This window comes from Acanthochromis polyacanthus, chromosome 7 (assembly GCF_021347895.1).
Source record: "Acanthochromis polyacanthus isolate Apoly-LR-REF ecotype Palm Island chromosome 7, KAUST_Apoly_ChrSc, whole genome shotgun sequence".
Taxonomy (NCBI): domain Eukaryota; kingdom Metazoa; phylum Chordata; class Actinopteri; family Pomacentridae; genus Acanthochromis; species Acanthochromis polyacanthus.
In genome coordinates, this window is record NC_067119.1 from 416872 (window position 1) to 444761 (window position 27890).

Genomic DNA, 27890 nt, shown 5'->3' on the forward strand with positions numbered 1-27890 from the left:
TGCAGTCCCACAAGTATGGTTCTCCTGGCAACCGCCAAACCCAGACTGGTCCATCAGATTACCAGATGGAGAAGCGTGATTGGTCACTCCAGAGAAGGCGTCTCCACTGCTCTAGAGTCCAGTGGTGGCGGTCTTTACAACACTGCATCCCACGCTTTGCATTGCACTTGGTGATGTACGGCTTGGATGCAGCTGCTCGGCCATGGAAACCCATTCCATGAAGCTCTCTGCTGAAGCTCTGTTCTTGAGCTAATCTGAAGGCCACATGAAGTCTGAAGGTCTGTAGCCACTGACTCTGCAGAAAGTTGGCCATCTCTTGGCACTATGAGCCTCAGCATCCTCTGACCCGCTCCATCAGTTTACGTGGCCGACCACTTGGTGGCCGAGCTGCTGTCGTTCCCACACACTTCCACTTTCTTATAACACAGCTGACAGTTGACTGTGGAATATTTAGGAGTGAGGAAATATCACGACTGGATTTGTTGCACAGGTGGCATCCTATCACAGTTCCATGCTGGAATTCACTGAGCTCCTGACAGCGACCCATTCTTTCTGTTTGTAAAAGCAGTCTGCATGCCCAGGTGATTGATTTTATACACCTGTGGTCATGGAAGTGATTGGAACACCTGATTCTGATTATTTGGATGGTAAGCCAATACTTTTGGCAATATAGTGTGTGTTAAGCTTCATAAACCCTCCCCACACATCACCACACAGCGACATGCAGCCATCAGACGTCTGTGTGAAACGGAGGCCAGATACTAAATTCTGAAGCTGCTGTTAATGAAACTCCAGAAGCAGCAGCAGGTTGAACACTGATGTTTTATTCTAGAACGTGTTCCTGGTTCTCCAGGTGAGGAACCTCAGTAGGTTCTGTTCACATTCAGATCATTAAAACAAGTTAAAAGATCAGTTTATTATTAAAACTGATATTCATCCAACAGTTAAAAACTACTTTAAACCAAAGTCTAGGTTCTGGAACAGAACACGTCTGCTGGTAACGTTCCATTAGTCCCGTTTAGTTTCTGTCCTTAAACTGATCATTAAAATAAGTTGCTGGTTAAAAACCTTTATTTATACAGTAAGTCTAAGAAACACTCATCCTACATTTCAGGCCAATCAGACACTCCAACAGCTTGGCCCCGCCCCTGCCCCTCCTCCCTCAGGATTGGCTGACACTCCACTTTAACTGGCTGTGTGAGCGTTGTGATTGGCCAGTTGGACGTAGAGGCGGGACTTCAGGAATCGTGGGTAGCTGTCCGTCTCCATCAGGCTGAAGATCTGATCCTGGGCCAGCTGGAAGGAGGCAGAGCTAACACCCAGACGCAGGCTCTGATTGGTCGACTCTCTGACGGACGAGTCCACGTTGACCTGGAGACAGACAGCAGCAGCATTACATGACCAGTCAGAGGACCAATCAGAGGACGGACAGACAGGTGGACAGACAGGCAGGCAGGCGGACAGGCACCTGTCTCGTGGCGTTGGTTGAAATAAACTCTTCGTAGATTTTTGCTGCTCTGGCAACCATCTTGCTCAGGGGGCGTGTCTTCTTGAACTTCTCCACAGCCAACCAGAAGTCCAGATTCTCCTCACTGAACTCTGACCTCAGGAAGTGACGGAACACCGCCAGACCATCTGACCAACCAGATACAGAGAGCAAGGACATGTCACCACTGAGGCTCCACCCCTCACTGATCATTGGTGGAACAGAAAGTTTCTTACACTGATTGGTCAGCAGAGCCTCCAGACTCTCCGCCCAGCTCAGCACCTCCCCTCCAGACGGCCTGAGACACAAAGCAAACACACCTCAGACCAAAACAATGAAAACCAGAACAAGCTGGAACCAAACAGAACCACAATGGAACCAGTAGGAACTAGAAGGAACCAAAAAGAACCATGTTCTAGACTCAGTTCCAGGGTTGAGTTCTAGGTTAGAACCAGGATCAGGTTGAAGGCTGTTCCCTACCTGGTGTTTCTGAGAGCTTTCTCCAAACTGTTACCGTGGTAATCGGTACTGCTTTTCTGTCTCCGTAAAAACGCCAGACGGCTCCGAACATCAGCAGCCCTGAGATCATAGAGGACCAATCAGGAGACAGAACAACAATCAAACAAGAGCAAACAAACTGTTTGTTTACATACAGGATCCTGGTCTTCTTCCTCAGCTGATGGTTCCTGGAGTCTGTAGCCTGGAACAACACAAAGGTACTGGTCTGTACTGGTCTGTACTGGTCTGTGTTTGGTCTGTACTGGTCTGTGTTTGGTCTGTACTGTCTGTGTGTGGTCTTTACTGGTCTGTACTGGTCTGTGTTTGGTCTGTATTGGTCTGTGTTTGGTCTGTACTGGTCTGTGTTTGGTCTGTTCTGGTCTGTACTGGTCTGTTCTGGTCTGTACTGGTCTGTGTTTGGTCTGTACTGGTCTGTGTTTGGTCTGTATTGGTCTGTACTGGTCTTTACTAGTCTGTGTTTGGTCTGTATTGGTCTGTACTGGTCTGTGTTAGGTCTGTTCTGGTCTGTACTGGTCTGTTCTGGTCTGTACTGGTCTGTGTTTGGTCTGTTCTGGTCTGTTCTGGTCTGTACTGGTCTGTTCTGGTCTGTACTGGTCTGTGTTTGGTCTGTTCTGGTCTGTTCTGGTCTGTACTGGTCTGTTCTGGTCTGTACTGGTCTGTGTTTGGTCTGTACTGGTCTGTGTTTGGTCTGTATTGGTCTGTACTGGTCTTTACTAGTCTGTGTTTGGTCTGTATTGGTCTGTACTGGTCTGTGTTTGGTCTGTACTGGTCTGTGTTTGGTCTGTACTGGTCTGTGTTTGGTCTGTATTGGTCTGTACTGGTCTGTGTTTGGTCTGTACTGGTCTGTGTTTGGTCTGTACTGGTCTGTGTTTGGTCTGTATTGGTCTGTACTGGTCTTTACTAGTCTGTGTTTGGTCTGTATTGGTCTGTACTGGTCTGTGTTTGGTCTGTACTGGTCTGTGTTTGGTCTGTACTGGTCTGTGCTGGTATGAGAACAAATGATCTGGGACCACAATGAACCATATGAGATTTGACAGACCAATCTGGGTCCAGGAGGAACACCACTATGATGTTGGAAGAACTTGTGGAACCTGGTACTGGCAGGTACAGAGAGGTACTGGGTGGTACTGGGTGGTACTGGGTGGTACTGGGTGGTACTACAGATACTGAGAGGTACTGGGTGGTACTGAGAGGTACTGGGTGGTACTGGGAGGTACTGGGTGGTACTGAGTGGTACTGGGTGGTACTGGGAGGTACTGAGAGGTACTGGGTGGTACCTTGGGTCCATTGAGCAGCAGCATCATGTGGTGCAGAGACCCGCCCTCTCTGGTCAGCTGGTTCCTCAGGGTCCGGGGGGAGGGGGGCTGGGGGGCAGAGCCTGAGTCCAGTTCGAAGGTCACGGGGCGGGTGAGGCGATGGATGGTGCTGTCGGACAGGAAACGGGGCGACCGAGGTTCCTGCAGCAGGGAACCTTCAGAGAACGAACGGCGCAGAACTGAAACAAGAAATACTCAGTCAGTCAGTCAGTCATACAGTCAGTCAGTCACAAACCCTGATCAGCTGACCTGAAGTTCTGCAGTTGAGCCCCTCCTCATCATCAGTCTCCTCCTCCTTCATGTGGACGTGGGGGGTGCCGAGCAACAGACCACGCCCCCAGACTCCTCCGACATGCTCTGACGTCTCTGAGGCGCTCTCCCCCTCCCCCTGCTGCCGCTCCTCCTCCTCCTCCTCCCACCTCCTCTTCCGCCTCTCCTCCTCCTCCAGCCTTTCCCACTCCTTCCAAAGGGGGGAAGAGGGGGGGCAAGGGGGGAGGGAGGCGGAGTCACAGGGGGGTGAGCTGGGAGGCGGGTACAGAGAGAGGAGGCCGAAGTCTGATTGGAGATTGGGGAGCTGTGGGCGGAGACAAACGTTATCATGTTGCTGCCTCATAAACACCCTGACGGTTCTACGATTGTAGGGTTCTAAAGTTCTACATTTGTACGGTTCTAAAGTTCTACGGTTGTACGGTTCTAAAGTTCTACGGCTGTATGATTCTAAAGTTCTACGGTTGTACGGTTCTAAAGTTCTACGGCTGTATGACTCTAAAGTTCTACGGTTGTACGGTTCTAGCATCTGAAGCAAAGCTTCTGGTCCAGTCCAGCTCTACAGTTTTACATCGTTCCTCTGAGGAGGTTCTAGAGGTTTTCTCACCCCATCAGAGGAGCTTCAGGAGGAACCAGCTGGAGGTTCTGGAAGACGGTTCTAGAAACATCTTCCAGCTGGTTCTTCCTGAAGCTCCTACCATCTACTCATCCTGTAGATGTTTTTCTATCTCCAGACTACTCTGCTCCTCATCTGTAGAACGTTTCACCATGTTGGATGGCCCTATAACTACTAGAACATATTCCACCATGCTGGATGGATCTGTAACTACTAGAACATGTTCCACCATGCTGGATGGATCTGTAACTACTAGAACATGTTCCACCATGCTGGATGGATCTGTAACTACTAGAACATGTTCCACCATGCTGGATGGATCTGTAACTACTAGAACATGTTCCACCACGCTGGATGGATCTGTAACTACTAGAACATGTTCCACCATGCTGGATGGATCTGTAACTACTAGAACATGTTCCACCATGCTGGATGGATCTCCAACTACCTGCTCCTCTGTTCCCTGGTTCTGCTGAGTTTATTTTAGTGTCTCTGAGGAAACACTGCCTGTAGTTCAACCTGAAACTCTCTGAATGTGTTGGTCTCAACTGAGTCAGTTCTGGAGAACCAGAACCAGGAGTAGGTTCTGGTTGTCCTAGATCTTCTGCAGATCGTTTATTGTTGGAGAATTTGAAATGAGACATGAAGAATGAAGTGATTTTAGTTTATCTGATGCCACAGATGATGCGTTCAGTTACCACTAGACACATTAAAATCTGATGATTCAGAAACTGAGGTGTTCCTGGACCTTGTGGTTCTGTTCTGGTTCTGTTGTGGAAGAACAGTGTAAAGCATTGTTGCCGTACCTGGTGGCTGTGGCCGGCCTTCGTGGCGACCAGCTGCATGTTGTCATGGAGACAGAGGCTGACTCGGACCTTCTGCTCCACGCTGAAGGCCTCCAGGCTGAACAGAACCCGACAGCAGCTCTGAGAGTTCTGGAGGAGGTAGATCCTTAGAGGCTCCGACAGCACTGGAGGAACAAACACACACACACACACGTGAAATCCTGCCCTATGATTGGCTGCCTGACATCTGTTCAGACCAATAGAAGAGCTTCTGCTGTAACACATGCAGACACCAGCTGGTGGCGATCTGATGGGTTCCAACAGGAACACATTCCACAGACATCGGAACATTAGAACATCAGAACGTACCGTCTCTGAGATGCAGTGTGTTCAGGTACACTGGACTCTGTAGGACGTTACAGCGTCCACATTCATCCTCTCTGGTCAGCAGCAAGAGGTCAGAATAGATCAGCACCATCACCTGAAATAAAACAATAAATACACAAATATACAATAAACACAAAATAAACACACAATAAACACAAAAGAAACACACAACAAATACACAATAAACAATAAATACACAATAAAGACAATGAATACACAATAAACACACACAGTAAATGAACTGTGAAGATCAAACCAATTAAAAACACGAATCACAGATCAGCTGTAGATCCTGGTTGTTCCACCAGAGGTAGCCTCAGTAGAGTATATATATATATATGTATATATATATGTATATATATATATATATATATATATATATATATATATATATATATATATATGTATATATATATGTATATATATACATATATATATATATATATATATATATATATACATATATATGTATATATATATATATATATATATATATACATATATATATATATATATATATATATATATATATATATACATATGTATGTATATACATATGTATATATATGTATATATATATATATGTATATATATATATATATATATATATATATATATATATATATATATATATATATATGTATACATATACACATGCAGTACTGGTACCTCAGTAGGGTATACATATGCAGTACTTGTACCTCAGTAGGGTATATATATATGCAGTACCTTGGCAGGCAGCAGGTCCGCCTGGTGTAGAACCATCTCCTCTGACATCAGCAGGGTTCTTTGTGGACTGCAGAGATCCAGAGGCTGAGAACAACAGAAACAATCAGTGTCAGGAACATGAACTACCTCCATCCTGCTGGGTTCTAAAGTTCAGCCTTAAACCTAATGGGGTTCTAATAAAGGTTGGGTTCTGACCCAGGAAGGGTCCAATGTTTTGTCTTGACACTTTGTAACTCTTAGAACCTTTATGTTTGTCTCCAGTGTGAGGTTCTAACTGAAGTAGGAGTTTCCACAGTGGGTTCTACATCTAGATAAAACTTATAGAGCAGGTTCTTGTAGATCAGCTGTAGGGATCTGGACCGGGTGTGAGTTTTCTGTTCTGTATGTTAAGGTGAATGGTGGTCTGGGTTCATGTTCTCGGTCACGTGAAAGAGGTGAAACAGGTTCTGATCCAGATGGGAAGGCAGTTACTATGGGTTCTACCATGAGTGAATCAAGGGTAGGTTTCAGGTTCCCTAAAGGTTCTATTTTTTATCTGGACAAAGACGAGTTGACATTATGAATGTGATTCTGGGTCAAGTGTCCAGGTTCTGACTTTTACCAAGTTGGTCTAAGACAGAAGAAAGAACCTCCGATTGGGATAAAGATGAGGATGGAGAAGGTCTTCATTAGTTTCTTGTTCTGGGTTCTGGTCTGGGTTCTCGTTTGTGGTTCTGGTCTTGGTTCTGGTCCAAGTCTGGGTTCTGGTCTGGGTCCTGGTCTGGGTTCTGGTCTGGGTTCTGGTCTGGGTTCTGGTCTGGGTTCTCGTTAATGGTTCTGGTCTGGATTCTGGTCTGGGTCCTGGTCTTGGTTCTGGTCTTGGTTCTGGTCTGGGTCCTGGTCTAGGTCCTGGTCTGGCTTCTGACCTGGACAAAGACAGGGAAGATGAGGGTTTTTGGTGCCAGGGTGACGTAGGTTCCGTATCCAGAGCAGGGCAGGTGTGATTGGACAATGGTGCAGTTCTGGTAGTTGCCGTAGTTACTGGGAGGGGCTGATGATGAGGTGGGCGGAGTCAGGGTGGAGGATAACCGTCGTCTTGACAACCCGGGTGGAGGGTCGTGGAGGAGGTTCTGACCTCTGCTGGGATGAGTCTGGTACAGATGATCTGAAGAACCAACACTCCGTTTACAATCAGAACCTTCAGAACCACTCAGGACAGACGGTGGGTTCCAGAGGGAGGTGGTACCGAGGGTTCCATTCCTGTCCTGGTAGACCGGCTGCAGGAGCTGGAAAAGAACCAGCGGAGAACTTTATTAGAATCACTTTAAACACAAAGAACTGATGGGTTGTGCTGAGAACATCAGGGAGGAACGGTTCTGATCCAACAAACTCTGAGAAAGGTTCTTTATATCAGTCCCGTCTGAAGTCAGAAGAACGTTTAACAGCGGTGTTCTAGCTCTGAGTCCCTGTCACAGCTGGAAGGTTCTCCATGTTAAACATCTGGATGTTCTTGAGTTAACTCTGAACATATAAAAGTTTCTCAAAAAAAAGATTCTGGCTGAGGTGAATGTTGGTTCTGGTGGACCCAGAACAAGTTCTGTCTTTTTGTAAAGCTAGGTTCTGGAGACACCTGTAGGCCTCGCCCCTTCAGACTGACCTGTCCTCCTGGACTGACAGATGACAAGATGATGTAATTGTCTCCATTTGATGACGTCACTCGGGTTCCTTTCATTGTGGCGGTGTGACGGGACAACTCCGGTTCCTCCTGGTCCTCCTCCACCTCACGGTCCTCTTTCCAGTCCCTCCACAGAAAACCCAGAGCACCCAGACTGGACCGGACCCCCGTCTCCTGACCCCGGCGACGGCTATGTTTGCTGTAGGAGGGGTGAGACAGCAATTTCTCGCCTGTCGCCTAGGAGACAGAGAACGGTTAGCTTAGCATAAAGACTGTTAGCAGAACTGTTTGACCAGAATAAGTTCTGTTACGTTCTTATGGAGGGAAATCCTAGCAGAGCTACAGAGTTACAGCTAGAACAGCCACAGCTGGATACCACCTGGATAACACCAGTGAAAACACCTGGATAACACCTGCAGTAGATCCATGAGAGAATGCTACCAGTGAGTGAAGGTGAAGTTAGTTTTTCAGACTCACCACGCTGTGTGTTGGTGGGCGGAGCAATGTGTCACATGACCTGAGCTCAGGTAAACCTCTCCACACCCCCAGGATGATCTGAGACGGACAGCTCCTGAGGAGAGACAGCAGGTGAACTGAAATAGAAACCAGATCAGGTGAAAAATCTTTCCTGGTCATCCCACTCTGAGGGGGTGAAGCTACCTGATGGCATGCGCCAGGTCGACACACTTCCAGGTTTCCACTGGAAGTCCATTGAGCTGCAGAACCGAGTCGCCCTGACGGAGTCCGGACCGATGAGCTGGACCGTCTGAAACACAACAGGTGACCAATGAAATGAGGCCCCAGGGTCACATGGTCTGAGGAGGGGAGCAGCTAATCAGCAAAACGAAACTTTCAGAGAATCGAAATCCTGTTAAAGAACTCCGTTTGGTCAAAGAACGTCTAGTTGGGTTAGGGATAGTGGTTCTGTTAGTGGCTCTGTTAGCATTGTTCTGTTAGTGGTTCTGTTAGCGGCATTCTGTTAGCAGCATTCTGTTAGCGGTTCTGTTAGCGGTTCTGTTAGCAGCGTTCTGTTAGCGGTTCTGTTAGTGGTTCTGTTAGCAGCGTTCTGTTAGCGGTTCTGTTAGCGGTTCTGTTAGCGGTTGTATAAGCAGTTTTGTTAGTGGTTCTGTGAGCAGTATTCTGTTAGCGGTTCTGTTAGCAGCGTTCTGTTAGTGGTTCTGTTAGTGGTTCTGTAAGTGGTTCTGTTAGCGGTTCTGTTCTCGGTTTTGTGAGCCTCGTTCTGTTAGCGGTTCTGTTAGCACCCTTCTGTTAGCAGCGTTCTGTTAGTGGTTCTGTTAGCAGCATCCTGTTAGCGGTGTTCTGTTAGCGATTATGTTAGCAGTGTTCTGTTAGCGGTTCTCTTAGCGGTTCTGTTAGTGGTTCTGTTAGCGGTTCTGTTAGCAGCATTCTGTTAGCAGCGTCCTGTTAGCGGAGTTCTGTTAGCGGTTCTGTTAGTGGTTCTGTTAGCAGCGTTCTGTTAGCGGTTCTGTTAGTGGTTCTGTTAGTGGTTGTATAAGCAGTTTTGTTAGTGGTTCTGTGAGCAGTATTCTGTTAGCGGTTCTGTTAGCGGTTCTGTTAGTAGCGTTCTGTTAGTGGTTCTGTTAGCGGTTCTGTTCTCGGTTTTGTGAGCCTCGTTCTGTTAGCGGTTCTGTTAGCACCCTTCTGTTAGCAGCGTTCTGTTAGTGGTTCTGTTAGCAGCATCCTGTTAGCGGTGTTCTGTTAGCGATTATGTTAGCAGTGTTCTGTTAGCGGTTCTCTTAGCGGTTCTGTTAGCAGCATTCTGTTAGCAGCGTCCTGTTAGCGGTGTTCTGTTAGCGGTTCTGTTAGCGATTCTGTTAGCAGCGTCCTGTTAGCAGCGTTCTGTTAGCAGCGTTCTGTTAGTTGTTCTGTTAGCGGCATTCTGTTAGCAGCGTTCTGTTAGCGGTTCTGTTAGCGGTTCTGTTAGCGGTTCTGTTAGTGGTTGTATAAGCAGTTTTGTTAGAGGTTCTGTGAGCAGTATTCTGTTAGCGGTTCTGTTAGCGGTGCTGTTAGCAGCCTTCTGTTAGCGGTTCTGTTAGCAGCCTTCTGTTAGCGGTTCTGTTAGCGATTATGTTAGCAGCGTTCTGTTAGCAGTTCTCTTAGCGGTTCTGTTAGTGGTTCTGTTAGCGGTTTTGTTTGCGGTTCTGTGAGCAGTATTCTGTTAGCGGTTTTGTTAGCGGTTCTGTGAGCAGTATTCTGTTAGCGGTTCTGTTAGCGGTTCTGTTCTCAGTTTTGTGAGCCTCGTTCTGTTAGCGGTTCTGTTAACAGCGTTCTGTTAGTGGTTCTGCTAGTGGTTCTGTTAGCAGCGTTCTGTTAGCGATTCAGTTAGCAGCGTTCTGTTAGTGGTTCTGTTAGCAGCCTTCTGTTAGCGGTTGTGTTAGCGGTTGTGTTAGCGGTTCTGTTAGCAGCAGTCTGTTAGCGGTTGTGTTAGCAGTTCTGTTAGCGGTTCTGTTATCAGCATACTGTTAGCGGTTCTGTTAGCAGTGTTCTGTTAGTTGTTTGGTTAGCAACATTCTGTTAGAAGTTCTACAGAGAGCGTCTGTTTAGCATCTCTGGTTAATGTGAATTTTCACAGTGAGAGATCGATAAAGTTTATCTGAAGTAAGTCACTGCTCAAGTGTCTTCATGGAACATCAGACTCTGTAGATTAATACAGGTTCCTCAGATGGTTCCTCAGATGTTCTCTGAGCTCCATTATCCAATCAGGTGTGAAGGTTCTTACCTGGATCCACCGCCTGGACTCGGACCGGGCAGTCGCAGCAGATGGTGAATCCAAACCCGTCTGTTCCTCGGACGATGCTCACCTGCAGCAGGAAGTTCAGAGCATCAGAGTTGACAAACATGTGCTCCTCCAAGTGTGCTACCTGACCAGACCACACCTGGAGGAGCAGTTTCTATCCTGGAGCTACCTGTCAGCAAACTCCGGATAAGTCCAGTCAAACCTGGAGCTCCACTTTGATCTAGAGATGGTCAAGAAACATCCATCACCTGGACAGGTAACAGTCTATCACAGGTTCACCTGGACAGGTAAACAGTCTGTCACAGGTTCACCTGGACAGGTAACACAGGGCACACATAGAGACAAACATTCACAAACATAGACAGTTTAGAATCACTGATTAACCTCAGCATGTTTCTGGACTGTGAGAGGAACCTGGAGAACCTGGAGAACCTGGAGAACTCAGGCGAGAGAACATGGAGACTCCATGCAGAAAGATCAGAACCAGAACCAGGAGGTGAACCAGGGATCTTCTAACCAGACGGTCAGTCGGTGTAAATGTTATTTTTCTGAATTATTTTTATCAGAGATTTTATTTCATGAAACTTTATTTCCTTCTGGAGTTTGTTCTGTGGTTCCTTCTGGTTCTAAAGTCTCTGAGTCTGATGTTCCATCTCATTGAACATGTTCTCATGTCCAGTGTCTCAGGGGACTGCACAGGGCGCTGTGTCAGGCCTGTGCTGTTGGTTCTGGTCTGCAGTTCTGTCTGGTTCTGATCTCTCAGCTGTTTCCATGACTCTGCAAACAGCAACAGAAAGGTCACCTCGTCCTGAGAACATTCTCCTCACAAAGGAAGGTTAATGTCCCTGAGCTCAGACTGACAGGCTGATATTAAACACGTTTAAACCTGAGTTCAGACTGACAGGCTGATATTAAACACGTTTAATCCTGAGTTCAGACTGACAGGCGGATATTAAACACGTTTAATCCTGAGTTCAGACTGACAGGCTGATATTAAACACGTTTAATCCTGAGTTCAGACTGACAGGCGGATATTAAACACGTTTAAACCTGAGTTCAGACTGACAGGCTGATATTAAACACGTTTAATCCTGAGTTCAGACTGACAGGCGGATATTAAACACGTTTAATCCTGAGTTCAGACTGACAGGCTGATATTAAACACGTTTAATCCTGAGTTCAGACTGACAGGCGGATACCTGTTGGTTCCATCTGTGTCTCTGCAGAACAAACAGGTAGATGGACTCTCCTGGTTTCAGGTAAATGTGACATCAGAGCTAATGTTTTTTCTCTGAGGTGCTGCAGTGATTGATGGAAACTAGCGAGGCATTTAGGGAACGTCTGGAAACTGCAGCAAATATTGATGACTGTGAACCAGAACCAGAACGAGGACCAGGACCAGGACCACCTGACATTAATGGCTGATGAGCTCTTTTTTTTCAGGTGTTTGTGTCGCAGTTGAACCGCAGGACACACACACACACACACACACACACACACACACACACACACACACACACACACACACACACACACACACACACACACACACACACATTTAACTCTCATTAAACATTAAAAATTTTAGGGGAAACAAGCAGGCAGCAGTGACATCACACTGTCCAGCCAATCAGACCAGACTCCATTCAAACATCGTCGGATTTAACAAAAAACTGGAACAACCTCTGCTGTTCTACTGGTTCTACGTTCTGCTGTTCTACCGGTTCTGCATTCTGCTGTTCTAAGTTCTGCTGTTCTACTGGTTCTACGTTCTGCTGTTCTACGTTCTGCTGTTCTACCGGTTCTGTGTTCTGATGTTCTACCGGTTCTACGTTCTGCTGTTCTACCGGTTCTGCATTCTGCTGTTCTACTGGTTCTACGTTCTGCTGTTCTACCGGTTCTGTGTTCTGATGTTCTACCGGTTCTACGTTCTGCTGTTCTGCTGTTTTGCTGTTTTACCGGTTCTGCTGTTCTGCTGTTCTACCGGTTCTGCATTCTGCTGTTCTACCGGTTCTACATTCTGCTGTTCTACCGGTTCTACGTTCTGCTGTTCTACCGGTTCTGCGTTCTGCTGTTCTACCGGTTCTACGTTCTGCTGTTCTACCGGTTCTACGTTCTGCTGTTCTACCGGTTCTACGTTCTGCTGGTCTACCGGTTCTACGTTCTGCTGTTCTACCGGTTCTACGTTCTGCTGTTCTACCGGTTCTACGTTCTGCTGTTCTACCGGTTCTGTGTTCTGCTGTTCTACCGGTTCTACGTTCTGCTGTTCTACCGGTTCTGTGTTCTGCTGTTCTACCGGTTCTACGTTCTGCTGTTCTACCGGTTCAACGTTCTGCTGTTCTACCGGTTCTACGTTCTGCTGTTCTACCGGTTCTACGTTCTGCTGTTCTACCGGTTCAACGTTCACAATCCTGAACTGTTTTTGAGAATAAATCCTGATTGACCTGATCAATAATCAGATCATCACTGATCGATGTGATCGATACCTGAGGAAGGTTCTGTCCGATGCAGACTCGACACAGGCGGTGGATGGTGAACATGTTGGTTCAGATCCTACAGATCCACCTGTCCATCTGATCCTCCTGCAGACCAGGACCAGGACCAAGGAAACGCCAGATCAACAAGACCAGATCTATCCTTCAGAGCCAGAACCAGGTCCAAGTCTAATGCCAGTCCAGACCTCAGGGGAATCTACAGTTCTACACAGAGCCAGAACCAGATCCAGATCCAGAACCAGAACCAGATCCAGATCCAGATCCAGATCCAGAACCAGATAGAACAGAGGTCCAACAAAGTGAGAGTCGATCCAAATTCAGCCTTCACAAGTTGCTGTGAGTTGAGACCTGATATCAGAACCAAACTGTGGTCCAGATAAAAACCTGGATCTGATCCAGGTCCAGTGAGTCCAGGAGAACCAGTGAGTCCAGGAGAACCAGTGAGTCCAGGAGAACCAGTGAGCAAAGTGTTGTAACTCAGCTGGATGTTTGTGGGAACCGACATTCAGAATAATAGCAGGAAACTGTCACACACACAGACGCACTAAAACACACACACAGACACTAAAACACACACAAAGACACACTAAAACACACACACACACACACACACACACACACACACACACACACACACACTAAAAGACAGACACTGAAACAAACACAGACACACTAAAACACATGCATAGACACACTAAAACACACACACACTAAAACACACACACACTAAAACACACACACAGTGCCGCTGCGATAAGACACACACTTCCTGAACTTCCGGACCGCCTCTGTCAGGACCGCTGGTCGCTTCAGGCTCTCACAGAACCCTGAATCTGGTTCTCATCATTGTGTTGAGGTTGTGTTGACGTGTTGAGGTTGTGTTGACGTTGTTGATGTGTTGACGTATTGATGTTGTTGATGTGTTGACATGTTGAGGTTGTGTTGACGTGTTGAGGTTGTGTTGACGTGTTGAGGTTGTGTTGAGGTGTTGATGTGTTGATGTTCTGTTGATGTTTTGTTGACATTGTGTTGACATTGTGTTGACGTTGTTGTGTTGACGTGTTGACATGTTGACGTGTTTGTTGTTTTGATATTTGGTTGTGTTGACGTTTGTGTTGATGTTTATGTTGATGTGGTGTGGATGTGTTGAGGTTGTGTTGACGTGTTGAGGTTGTGTTGATAAGGTTGTGTTGACGTGTTGAGGTTGTGTTGATGTGTTGAGGTTGTGTTGACGTTTTGTTGACATTATGTTGATGTTGTTGATGTGTTGACATGTTGAGGTTGTGTTGATGTGTTGACGTGTTGAGGTTGTGTTGATGTGTTGAGGTTGTGTTGATGTGTTGAGGTTGTGTTGATGTGTTGACATGTTGAGGTTGTGTTGATGTGTTGAGGTTGTGTTGATGTGTTGACATGTTGAGGTTGTGTTGATGTGTTGACGTGTTGAGGTTGTGTTGATGTGTTGAGGTTGTGTTGATGTGTTGAGGTTGTGTTGATGTGTTGACGTGTTGAGGTTGTGTTGACGTGTTGAGGTTGTGTTGATGTGTTGAGGTTGTGTTGACGTTTTGTTGACATTGTGTTGACGTTGTTGATGTGTTGACATGTTGAGGTTGTGTTGATGTGTTGAGGTTGTGTTGAGGTGTTGACATGTTGACATGGGGCCTGTTTCACGAAGCAGGTTCACTGAAAACTCTGAGTTTCTTAACCCTGAAATGAGGAAAACTCAGAGTTTTCCGTTTCACGAAGCGAGGTAACTTAACCCTGAGACAGAGGGGTAACTCTAGCCTGTTTCACAAAGAGGGGTAACTTCAACTCTCGGTCGGTTACCGCAGTAACAGACTCTATGACTCTAACCTGGTCACCAGCAGGTTAGAGCATATCTATCTATCTATCTATATATATATATATATATATATATATATATATGCATCCATGACATTTTATTCCACCGTTTTACAGGCATCTGCTTTCTTTCTGTTGGCTGAGCAGAAGTCTATGTTAGTTTAAATAGGCTTAATTATTTAACAGGACATGATATGGATGCAGACATTTAGGCTGTGTGGATAAAACAACTGCACAGTCAAACGGCCACTTAATATTTAGGCTACTTTACAATGTAAAACATGATCAACATGAAGTACCTCCATGAGATAATGCCGAGGTCTGACCTGTTTGAACAATGTTTTTATATTTCATCTTAAGCTTCTCCCCCGCAGGATTCCACCTAAATGAAATAACTTAATATTCTACCATTCAGACAGTTATTCCCTGTAATATTATTACGATGACAAAGGACTACATTTAAACTTACGCATTGATCCGGGCTGTTCTCCACGCCGTCTCTCTCTCTTTTACAGCTGCAGCGGTGTTGTGCTTCTTTCTAAAAACGTCTTCAAACTCGCCATATGAGCGCGTTAAAAACTTCCAGTTCAAAAACGCAGCCTTTCGCTTCCCCGTTTCCATGGTGACTCGTCGAATCGGGGTTCCATTGATGCTGTCGTTTCAGAGTTGCGGTGCACGCGCGTAACTCCGGGTCAAACTACTCCGAGTTAATTAAACCAACTCATATCAGCCGTTGTGAAACCGAAAACTCAGAGTTTTCTATCTCAGAGTAGATCAACTCAGAGTTGAGGAAGAAACTCAGAGTTTGTTAAACCTGCTTCATGAAACAGGCCCATTGTGTTGAGGTTGTGTTGAGGTTGTGTTGATGTTGTGTTGACGTTTGTGTTGATGTGTTGATGTGTTGACATTGTGTTGATGTGTTGACGTGTTGACGTTGTGTTGACGTTGTGTTTGTTGTTTTGATGTTTGGTTTCCAGCAGCTTCTCTCAATAGTTCATCGCATGAATGTTTATTGAGTTCATGCAGAAACACAGAGAACGTCAGAGATCCACACATCATTCTCAGTGATACAGAAGGAACCAGGGGAACAAACAGACACTGAGAACACTGAGGAACATTTAGACACTGAGAACATTGAGGAACATACAGACTGATTGATGACTAACAATAAGTTCATCATCGCAGCTCTAATCAGCAGCTGATTCCAACAGAACTTGAGAACATCAGCATGTACAGGTCAGATGTAATGTTTCTGATGATGCTCTAGTGGTTAATGTTGCTGTTCTACTGTTAGTTTTGATGTTTTAAAGGTTAATGTTGATATTCTAAAGGGTAATGATGGTGTTCTAGTGGTTAATGATGACGTTCTAGTGTTTCATGGTGATGTTCTTGTTTTTGGTGTCTTCTGAGCATGTGCAGTGACTAACCATCAGTTTGTTGTCCTGGTTGCCGTGACGCTGGTTGTTGTTGGTAAACAGCGTGGAACCGTAGCTGCTGTAGTTGGTGCTCGTCAGGCTGTGGTTGGTGGGTTCTGTATGTCCTGTGGTGGTGCGGTTCTGGTTCAAGTCGGGTTCTGGAGTCGAGTCCGGAGTCCTCCTGAGGTCGGCTGCAAGCAAATAACCATCATCATCATCATCATCGATACTGGCAGCATCGACCCAGGACCAGGCCGCGTTTTTCCAGAACATCTTATCTGTCCTCAGGCTGAACCAGAACCAACTGGTCCAGAACAGAACAGACAGACCAGACTGGACCAGAACAGACCAAGCAGAGACTGCCACAGGCTGGATCAGACCAGCTCAGACTAGACCGGATCAGACCAAACCAGGATGGATCAGAGTATCACAGCAGAACTGCAGCTGAGTCAGAACCCAAATGTTCCTCCAAACTTTGTGTCTCTGGTTCTACAGCAGAATCCATCCAGAACCAAGTCCCTGTTTTACACTCAAGTCTTTAAGTCCAAGACACAGACATACTCAAACACAAACATCTGTGGTACCGGAACCAGGGCCTGTTTGGACTCGCAGAATACGTCTTCAAACCGTCCGACACGATGGAACCGAGCTCTGGAGGACAGAAAATAGAACCGGACGGAACCACAGAGTGTGAAAATATCCAAAGCCAGAAAATGGCTTCAAGTTCTGGATGAGATGAAGGTCCTCAATGCCAAACTCAGATATCTGCTTAAGAAGTAGTACTGCAGTACTGTGAAGTAGTACTGCAGTAGTGTGTGTAGTAGTACTGTAGTAGCGTGTAGTAGTACTCCTCCTGACTCTGTCCTCTGACTGCACACGTCCAGCGGAGGCTCTGATTGGTTGTCTGCTCGGGGCGATCGAGGCTCACCATGACCTCAGAGAGAGAGAGAGGAGGTATTGTGGAGGTCACATGGTAACTGGCTGCTTCTGGTCTCCATGGTAACGGTGTGGCACCCTGGGGCAGAGAGTTGGTTTAATCTACATCTGCTCCTCTATAAATAGACCAAACTAAATATTAATAAAGACACGGAACAAACACGGAACATGAGGAACGTTCCTCTGGAGCAGCAAATCAGACTCACTAGAACCCAGGTCCACATTTCAGAACCGATACTTATCCAAAAACATCCCAGAACTTTGGCGTTCCCTCTGATCCACACAATAAAAATCAGTCAGAATGAAGCTAATGAAGGGTTCCCATGTTGAAGAGTTTTTTCCCTGAGTTAAACATCTGCATCTGTTGTGTCCCTTTGTCATCGATTTGTGTCTCTTTGTGGTTGTTTTGTGTCTCTTTGTTGTCGTTTTGTGTCTCTTTGTGGTTGTTTTGTGTCTCTTTGTTGCCGTTTTGTGTCTCTTTGTTGCCGTTTTGTGTCACTTTGTGGTTGTTTTGTGTTATTGTCGTGTCTCTTAAGGCGCCTGTGATATACTGCAAAATTACAGTATTCATTTGTTACTTATTGACCCTATAGGCCTGCCGTACTGCTGCGCATGCTCTGTAAGGTGCTTACATCTCCTCATGTGCTGACTGTGATGAATGATGTCTCCTTAGCTTGTCAGTAAAGTTGTTTAATGTGTGCAACCGCCTCGTTATTGGAAATACACCACATAATTGGCAACGAGATAAACTGGACGAGGAAGAATATCAACCTTTGCAGGACCAGGCGAGTTCAAGCCTGAAGTTGAGCCGTGGTCTGCTTATGTGGAGCGCATGGAGCTCTTTTTCGTAGCACACGGTTTGGCAGCGGACAAACAGGTGGCGACCCTTTTGAGTTCCATGGGGGCTTCTGCATACGGACTTTTACGCAATCTTGTTCAGCCGGAGAAACCAAAAGATAAGAGTTTCCAACAGATTGTGGATGTCATGAAAGGATACTATGAGCCAAAACCGCTGCAAAGCGCTTCAGATTTCGCAAGTGTCTACAGAAGAGTAACGAGTCAGCTTCTCAGTTTGCAGCTGAGCTACAGCAGTTAGCCGCAAAATGTGACTTTGGAGACCGGCTGGATGAGGCCCTGCGTGCTGGTTTCGTCAGTGGGATTACTAACGAAGCTTGCCAGCGGAAGTTGCTCTCAGAAGATGGACTAACTTTTGCAAAAGCCCTGGAACTGGCGATGAACATGGAAACGGCACACCGGGATGTGCAGCAATTGAGAAAGGGAGACGGCGCTACTGTTTCTGTCCACAAGGTAGGAGAAAAACAGAGGCATCCGTCAGCACGAAAAGAGTGCTACAGGTGCAAAGGCAAAAATCACAGCACCAGTGACTGCTACTTTAAGGACAGTAGATGTCATAAATGTAACAAAACTGGACATATCCAGAAGGCGTGCAGAGCTGACTGGCTCACAAACGAAAAGAGGGGGGCGCAAAAGAAGCGTGGACAAAAAGTCACTACTGACTCCGTTCATGCAGAGGGGGCAGAAATGGATATATTCCCAGTGTTGAATGCAGATACGGGGGGGCGGCCACTGAGTGTCGATTTTGAAATAAATGCGGTACATGTACTGATGGAAATTGACACGGGAACCCCTGTCAGCATCATTTCAGAGGCTGTGTATAAAAGATTATTCCCATATATACCGCTCGAGGGCGCCAGTGTCCAGCTTAAAACCTATACAGACCAGCCCATTCCAGTCAGAGGACAATTCATGGCTAAAGTGACATATATAGATCAGACTGCTGATTTGCCACTGTTAGTTGTGAAAGGGAAGGGTCCTTTGTGTGGGAGAAACTGGCTCGAACAAATAAGACTAAACTGGAAAATGATCAAAACAGTGAGCGAACACACACAGCCACCAGAGCCACCCAAGTCAATTCCTGAGGTGATTGCAAAATACAGATGTTTTCAACGATGAACTTGGTAGATTAAAGGACATTAAGGCAACAATCTCTGTCAAGCCTGATGCAACCCCAAAGTTCCACAAAGCATGTCCTCTGCCTTTTGCAATGAAAGAGAAAGTGGAAAAGGAGCTAGTAAGGCTGGAGAAAGATGGAATTATCTCCCCTGTAAAACACAGTGAGTGGGTTGCCCCAGTAGTCCCGGTAATCAAGCGAGACAGTACACTCCGTTTATGCGGTGACTACAAGGTTACTGTAAATCAGGCTACAAACACTGAAACATACCCCTTGCCACGGATTGAGGAGGTGCTGGCAACACTTAGTGGTGGGAAGTTATTCTCAAAAATAGACCTGGCTTCTGTATACCAACAAGTACTCCTTGATGAAGACTCAAGAAAATACACAACTGTAAACACAAGGGACTGTTTGTTTACAACCGCCTCTGTTTTGGTATAAACTCTGCTGTCAGTATCTTTTAGAGAATTATGGAGAACCTGATGAAGGACCTCAACGTGGTGGTTTATCTGGATGATCTCTTGGTGATGGGCAGAGACGAAGCAGAACACCTCATGAACTTGGACAGAGTCCTACAGCATCTTCAGGAGAATGGGTTAAGAGTAAAGGAGTCCAAGTGTGAGTTTGGCAAGACTCAGATTGAGTATCTAGGTCATGTGCTAGATCAAAAGGGCGTGTACCCCTCCAAAGATAAAGTGAGAGCCATACATGATGCACCAGCACCCACAAGTGTCAAGGAGTTAAGAGCTTTTCTGGGGCTGGTAAACTATTATGTATGCTTTGTGCCATAGCAGAGCACAGTGCTTGCACCACTCTACTGTCTGCTAAAAGATGACACCCCCTGGTGATGGAGCAAGACTGAGCAAGATTCATTTAACAAGCACAAACAACTTCTGACAGGTGACAAGGTGTTAATGCACTACGATCCACACCTGCCATTGACCCTCGCATGTCATGCTTCTGCTTATGGAATTGGAGCAGTAATTCAGCACACGATGCCGAATGGAGAACATGAAAAAACTAGCCAGAGATGATCTGAGCATTGATGATAAAATCTCCCACTTCCTACTACGCTATCGTACAACTCCCAACAGCACAACCGGCGAGTCACCTGCTGACTTGTTTTTGAAGAGACATGTGCGAACTAGATTGGACTTCCTGAAACCAAGCATCACGGAAACAGTAAGGAGGAAGCAGTATAGTATAGTAGAACAGAAAGAAGAACACGACAGCAAAGCTGCAGAGAGACAGTTTGATGTAGATGAACAGGTTTATCTGCGCAATACTGCAGGAGAAAGTCCAAGGTGGATTCCAGGAGTGGTAAAGCAGCAGACTGGCCCCGTCTCATATAAGGTGCTAGGTGAGAAGACTGACCAGCTGTACCGTCGTCGTGGAGATCAGTTGAGACCTCGCTTCTCTCCAGACACTCCAGAGCGGGCACCTGAAGAGGAGTCAGCCGGGCTGGCCGATCCAGCAGAAGCTTGTTCAGGGTCAGAGCTTAAAACACCTGAGACCCCAGTGTCTGAGCTGCCAAAGTTTCCTGAGCCACCTGATCCAGTTGCTGTGACCTTGAAGCGCTCACAGCGAGCCATACGCTTGCCACAGCGTTACCAGGACTGAGTGTAATGAAATAAAGTTCTAAGGACTGTGAGACTGATTGCTGTATTTGAGTTTATTCAAGATTCATAATTGAGTTGCATGTTAAGGGCATTCAGTACAGTGAAACAAATACATATACTCACACGCAAAAGAAACGCAAGTTTCTTTTACCCGATGAAAAATTAAATTTGGTTTCCCAAAACAAAAATGCATTTGGTACTTTGTGGTGCATGGTGTGTTCTTAACATTTTCTGTTGCGTTTTGTAAGGTTGGTGTGAAAACCGAAAACGAATCGTCGCAATACACCAATGCATTGATGATGTGGACATGATTCACACTTTGCACGTGCAATTGAATATGCACGATTTATCGACACCTTCAGTGGGTATAAATTTCATTCAAGATCATAGGCATTTCACTTGCTGTTTAACTATGCCACGCTTAAACCAAACTGAGAGGAACCGAGCCATCGGACATCTGCAAGCTGGAGAGTCTGTCTGCTGCGGGGAAGGTCATCCGTGCTCTGTGTGGTGTTGTATCGACGCTGGAGACGGTAAATGGTGGTGATGTTGACATTAAAGTGACGGGCAATGTCTCGGACAGACTCTCCAGCTTACAGACGTCCGATGGCTTGGTTCTTCCAACCACAAAGTACCAAATGCATTTTTGTTTTGGGAAACCAAATTTAATTTTTCATCGGGTAAAAGAAACTTGCGTTTCTTTTGCGTGTGAGTATGTATGCATTTTGTTATTGACAATTAATGTGGTGATACTGATTGCTAATGCACTATGGTGGTTAACACTGTTTGAGGGTGTTGTGATATGTTGAGTGAGTTTAGAGCTAAAAGGGGAGGAAATGTGATATACTGCAAAATTACAGTATTCATTTGTTACTTATTGACCCTATAGGCCTGCCGTACCTTGAATACGCTGCGCATGCTCTGTAAGGTGCTTACATCTCCTCATGTGCTGACTGTGATGAATGATGTCTCCTTAGCTTGCCAGTAAAGTTGTTAAACATGTGCAACCGCCTCGTTATTGGAAATACACCACAGCGCCTGTCCATTAGATGCAATTTCCCCGCACAGGTTAGGGTTAGGGTTAGGGTTAGGTTAACCCTAACCCTCCATGTTGGTCCGGTTTGAAATCCAGGAGCAGACCAGCCCCAGAGTCGATGCGTTTGTCCAATCAGGGGCAAGAAAGGAGCTTAAAGAAGTTGTTGAACACAGTTCACCATGGAGGAGAAGCTTCTAACAGCTGGATCTGAGCACGCATGGTAACCATCAGTGTTTTAGAAATAAAAGGGAAAGTTTGAAGCCGAGCTGCTGTATATATCAGACTCATCTGTTGGACTGTCAGCTGAAAGCTCGGTCATGTGACCACGTTGTGGTCCATTACTGACTGCCTGCCGGCTGTGAGATGTTCAGATGCTGTGTATTGCTGTGTGGGGAAATCAGATATAGTGGACACGCGCCTTTAGACCTTGAGGAGGTGCAGATGTTGAAGAAAACATCCGTTGACACTGACTTACCTAACAGTAAGTTTTAGTATAAGGAAGAATTGCATCGAGCAGACAGAGAGACTGTCTGGAAGGATTCAGCCAAATGATCCTCCCTGAATGATAACTGAAGGTCACTTTTATATGCTTTGGACAGGTTTCCTAATTAGAAGACATCTTGTCATGGAACAAGACCCTACAGATCAACCCCTATCATTAAGGCACCCAAAGAGCCATGAGGGCCCTCAGATCAATTATCTAACCTGGCAATAGCCAGATTAATAATTGTGTAGTACTTGATAGTACTCCACAATATCAATCTGGGACCGCTCCATGTAAATCCGTTCGGAGGAAAGAGGCACGGATTGGACAATGCAACAGTATGTCCCGCCTCTGACAGGTTTGTTTTTAGCCAATCGCGGGATCTTCACAACGAGCGGAGCCAATTGGTAGATTAAACTCTGACCAAAACCCGTAGGTAAAAAAGCACAAACATCTTTACCTTCCAGAAATGCGCAAAGCGCCTCTCGTTGTTCTTCCTTCAAAGAAGCGATAGGAGATTCAGCTAAAACTGACTTAATAGCAGCATCTACACGATCGTTGTCCTCCGTGGCCGTGTTTGTTTTGATCTGCTGGCGCTTGGTGTCGTCTTCACACCCGGATATCCCGCCCCACACACGAATACTGCTGCGTGATTGGCCCGTGCCAACTTGGTGCTGTCCGAACAGTGAAGGCGGGAGCGGAGCAAGATGGTTTCTTGAGAGATTTGTGAACTCACAAATATCACGAGAAATCAATTTGCTGGCAAGGTTACCGATTATCATGACCTGGACATAATGACTCCCAATCTAATCACAGCAATGACTTCCTTCCTTCCGTCATCGTTTTGTCTCCGACTTCAGAATTGTGTCACTTCAGACTCAGATTCAATATTCATCTCTTTACTTTGTGAGACGCCAACACAACCACAGTGATGAACCAGACAGCTGTGAGCATAGTCACATGGTCGAAGAGGAGCCAATCACAGATCAGTGTGAACTTTAGCTCACCTTTCAGAGCCACCGTCTCCTCAGGGCCCCTCATTGGTCCTCTACGCTGTGATGTCACTCTCAGGTGCTTGCTCCACCCATATTCTTCCCCCAGCAGGTAGAACCAACCAGTGAGCAGCTGCCAACACAAAGGGGATGGACCAACAGGTGAATAAGAAGGTCCATCCATCCTCTATCCACCACTTTATCCTCACTAGGGTCATGGGGGGTGCTGGAGTCTTTCCCAGCTGACTCTGGTGAAGGCAGGGGACACCCTGGACAGGTCACCAGTCTGTCACAGGGCTACATATACAGACACACAATCACACTCACATTCACACCTACGGACAATTTAGAGTAACCAATTAACCTCAGCATGTTTTTGGACTGTGGGAGGAAGCCGGAGTACCCGGAGAAAACCCACGCATGCACAGGGAGAACATGCAGACTCCATGCAGAAAGATCCCAGGCCCAAGTAATAAGAAGGTCTCTGCAGCCAATCAAAGGGCAGGATTCTGGAGTAAAAACTGACCTGAGAGGACGAGATGAAAGAACCAATCCCAAAGCTCATACAGCCAATCAACTGACTGCACCTGAGGAGGAAACAGCCAATCAGCTGTCTGATCTTTCTGTGGTGGCTTAATTGACATAAGTCTAGGTCACCTGGGTGTGAACATGGACAGGTGTGTTTGTTGTGATGTCATCACTGACCTGCTGTCTGCTGATCTCCTGAAAACTGAAACCAACAACCTGCTGAGGAGGAGCTCGTCCCGGATACACCTGAGACACAACGTCAGCACAACGTCAGCACGTTGTTGTCACAACGTTAAAACAACGTAAGCACAACGTTAACACAAAAAACAACGTAAGCACAACGTTAACACAACATTAACACAACATTAACACAACGTTGACACAACGTAAGCACAATGTTAACACAGTGTTAAAACGTCAGCACAACGTTGTCACGTTAAAACAACGTAAACACAACGTTAACACAAAATAAACAACGTAAGCACAACGTAAGCACAACGTTAACACAACGTTAAAACAACATTAACACAACATTAACACAACGTTAACACAACGTAAGCACAACGTGAACACAACCTTAAAACAACAACACAACATTGTCACAGCGTTAAAACAACGTAAGCACAATGTTAACACATTAACACAATGTAAGTACAACGTTAACACGTTAAAACAATGTGAACACAATGTTAACACAACGTTGACACAACGAAAGCACAATGTAAGCACAACGTTAACACATTAACACAATGTAAGTACAACGTTAACACGTTAAAACAATGTGAACACAATGTTAACACAACGTTGACACAACGAAAGCACAACGTAAGCACAACGTTAACACAAAATAAACAACGCAAGCACTACGTTCTGTCAGTATTCTCTCAGCATAGAATAGAACTTTATTTGTCATTGCAACAAGTACAACGAAATTACAAATTACTGATGGCGGGAGCTGCCATGCAAGGCGCTAACCACGCCCCATCAGGAGCAATTAGGGGCCGCGGATCGAACCGCAACCCTCCGGTTGCGAGACGGCCACTCTACCCACTGAGCTATGCTGCCCCGTCAGCGTTCTCTCAGCGTTCTGTCAACGTTCTGTCAGCGTTCTATCTGCGTTCTGTCAGCGTTCTATCTGCGTTCTGTCAGCGTTCTGTCTGCGTTCTGTCTGCGTTCTATCTGCGTTCTGTCAGCGTTCTGTCTGCGTTCTGTCAGCGTTCTGTCTGCGTTCTGTCAGCGTTCTGTCTGCGTTCTGTCAGCGTTCTGTCTGCGTTCTGTCTGCGTTCTGTCTGCGTTCTGTCTGCGTTCTGTCTGCGTTCTGTCTGCGTTCTGTCTGCGTTCTGTCTGCGTTCTGTCAGCGTTCTGTCTGCGTTCTGTCAGCGTTCTGTCAGCGTTCTGTCAGCGTTCTGTCTGCGTTCTGTCTGCGTTCTGTCAGCGTTCTGTCAGCGTTCTGTCTGCGTTCTGTCTGCGTTCTGTCAGCGTTCTGTCTGCGTTCTGTCAGCGTTCTGTCTGCGTTCTGTCAGCGTTCTGTCAGCGTTCTGTCTGCGTTCTGTCTGCGTTCTGTCAGCGTTCTGTCTGCGTTCTGTCAGCGTTCTGTCAGCGTTCTGTCAGCGTTCTGTCAGCGTTCTGTCAGCGTTCTGTCTGCGTTCTGTCAGCGTTCTGTCTGCGTTCTGTCAGCGTTCTGTCTGCGTTCTGTCAGCGTTCTGTCAGCGTTCTGTCTGCGTTCTGTCTGCGTTCTGTCTGCGTTCTGTCTGCGTTCTGTCAGCGTTCTGTCTGCGTTCTGTCAGCGTTCTGTCAGCGTTCTGTCAGCGTTCTGTCAGCGTTCTGTCAGCGTTCTGTCAGCGTTCTGTCTGCGTTCTGTCAGCGTTCTGTCTGCGTTCTGTCAGCGTTCTGTCTGCGTTCTGTCAGCGTTCTGTCAGCGTTCTGTCTGCGTTCTGTCAGCGTTCTGTCTGCGTTCTGTCTGCGTTCTGTCAGCGTTCTGTCTGCGTTCTGTCAGCGTTCTGTCTGCGTTCTGTCTGCGTTCTGTCAGCGTTCTGTCTGCGTTCTGTCAGCGTTCTGTCTGCGTTCTGTCAGCGTTCTGTCAGCGTTCTGTCTGCGTTCTGTCTGCGTTCTGTCAGCGTTCTGTCTGCGTTCTGTCAGCGTTCTGTCAGCGTTCTGTCAGCGTTCTGTCTGCGTTCTGTCAGCGTTCTGTCTGCGTTCTGTCAGCGTTCTGTCAGCGTTCTGTCAGCGTTCTGTCAGCGTTCTGTCAGCGTTCTGTCTGCGTTCTGTCTGCGTTCTGTCAGCGTTCTGTCAGCGTTCTGTCAGCGTTCTGTCAGCGTTCTGTCTGCGTTCTGTCAGCGTTCTGTCAGCGTTCTGTCAGCATTCGATGAGCGCTCCGTCGGTGCTCCGTCAGCACTCGGTCAGCGTTCTTACAGTGTGAAGCGTCGTCTGTACTCAGGGTTCTTGCTGTTTGGAACTGTCTCGGTTCTCATGGTGACGCTGTGATGTCGTCCGGAGGCCACGCCCACCTGTGAGCACACAGACACATGAACCTGAAGCAGGTGAAACAGCAGCTGTCAATCAATGTGATGACATCATACCCTTACCTTCACATATGAGTCACACGACCTGGAGGATTTTCCCATCAGGCCTCTGGCCTCATGGACTGCAGAGGAAAGACACAACACCTGAGGTGATGTCATCACTGAACAACCAATCACCTGCAGCTCGGCTCACAGCACACATCTAAAGACTGATCAATAAAAACATCTGATCAATAACCAATCAGTAACAAATCCATCAGAGATTAATAACTGATCAATCACAACCTGAAGGTCAATAACAGAACTAATAACAAATCAATACGTCTGGCTTCTCCTCCCTTCAGCCATCAGCTGATCAATGAATGTATTGATCACTGCAGTAAATATAATTGATTAGTGATCAGTTCTGATCAGAGATCAATCAGATCTTTAGTCATAGATTCAGTTATTGGTCTGTATGAAACCTGGTTGTATTTTTGCTTTGTTCTGCTGCTGATTGTTGATTATTGATCAGAAACTGACGGTGTGATGAGCGCTCCTCTGATTGGTCACTTACTGTGAATGATGAGCTGTCCTGCCTCTGCAGTGATTGACAGCCGCAGCTGACCTATAGAGAGGACGACAGCTGATCAGCCAATCAGAGACTGTGGAGCAATCATTGATTGATTGATTGAGTGATTGATTGATCATACCTCTGCCTCTGAAGGCTGAAGGGTGAATCTTCGTCCTTCTCCTGGTTACAGTCTCAGTTTTCTTGGTTCTGGTGTCGCTTCTCCTGGTTCTGGTCTCAGTTCTCCTGGTTCTGGTCCTCAGTGGCGCCCTTTCTCCTCTGCAGGACTCTGGACCCAGGATGGTCTCAGACCTGCTGGCTCTGGTTCTGCTCTGTGTAGACTGATATGAGACGAGACCATCAGGTCTTTCTGGGCCTGACCTCAACTTGGACCTAGACCCAGACCTGGACTGGACCTTGGCCTAGACTTAGACCTGGACTGGACCTGGGACCAGAACACAGACTAGTATCAGAGGTCATCTCAGAAAGTCTCTAAACAAACCTCAGTCGTGGTTTTGGTCTGCCGGTCCTGGGTCGGTCCCTCTGGTCCAGCTGGGTCTCAGTGGGTCTTGGTTCAGTTCGGTCTGTGTGGTCTGGGTTAGATGGTCTGAACTGGACCAGGGTCTGGACTAAGTTCTGGATCTTGGTCTTCCGGATCAAAGCCACTTTAACTTTTGGTCTGCAGGACTGGATCTCTCTTCCAGACCTAAACCCAGATGTGGTCCGGCATTTTGTTCTGGTTCTGGTCTGTGTAAGGCTACAGGGAGTCAAACCGTCAGAGTGAGCAGCTGAAGTTATTGATCAGCGATTGTTTAATCATTGATCAGTAATTGATGGAAGATCCTGATCTCACCATCTCTGCGTTCTTCTGGTTCTCAGCAGAATCTCTGCTGGGTCTCTGTTCTCCTTAGAACCTCTCCTCCTCTTGCAGCCCTGCTGGGCCTCCTGGTGCAGGAGGGCCTCCTGGTGCAGGTGGGCCTCCTGG

At 46.6% G+C, this 27890-nt stretch overlaps 1 protein-coding gene across 2 annotated transcripts; it reads right to left on the minus strand.

Annotated features, from left to right (window-relative positions):
* Positions 1-803: 803 nt before the first annotated feature.
* On the minus strand, positions 804-27890 carry LOC110970008 (regulator of G-protein signaling 3-like). 2 transcript variants are annotated; one of them, XM_051951080.1, is made up of 25 exons: positions 27759-27890; positions 27408-27662; positions 27048-27246; positions 26912-26962; positions 26419-26477; positions 26246-26340; positions 24011-24079; positions 23832-23892; positions 23321-23438; positions 16279-16457; positions 10500-10581; positions 8420-8525; positions 8237-8330; positions 7742-7996; positions 7011-7370; positions 6106-6189; positions 5359-5470; positions 5011-5174; positions 3571-3895; positions 3283-3500; positions 2140-2186; positions 1967-2065; positions 1723-1784; positions 1469-1635; positions 804-1371 (listed from the first exon to the last, which is right to left on the minus strand). In XM_051951080.1, exons 5-25 carry the CDS (start codon positions 26455-26457, stop codon positions 1186-1188), a joined length of 2922 nt encoding a protein of 973 aa, XP_051807040.1. In that variant the 5' UTR covers positions 26458-26477; positions 26912-26962; positions 27048-27246; positions 27408-27662; positions 27759-27890; the 3' UTR covers positions 804-1185. The 2 variants fall into 2 exon arrangements, with proteins under 2 accessions (XP_051807040.1, XP_051807041.1); XM_051951081.1 differs by lacking the exons at positions 16279-16457; positions 23321-23438; positions 23832-23892; ... (5 more) ...; positions 27408-27662; positions 27759-27890 and adding an exon at positions 13004-13509.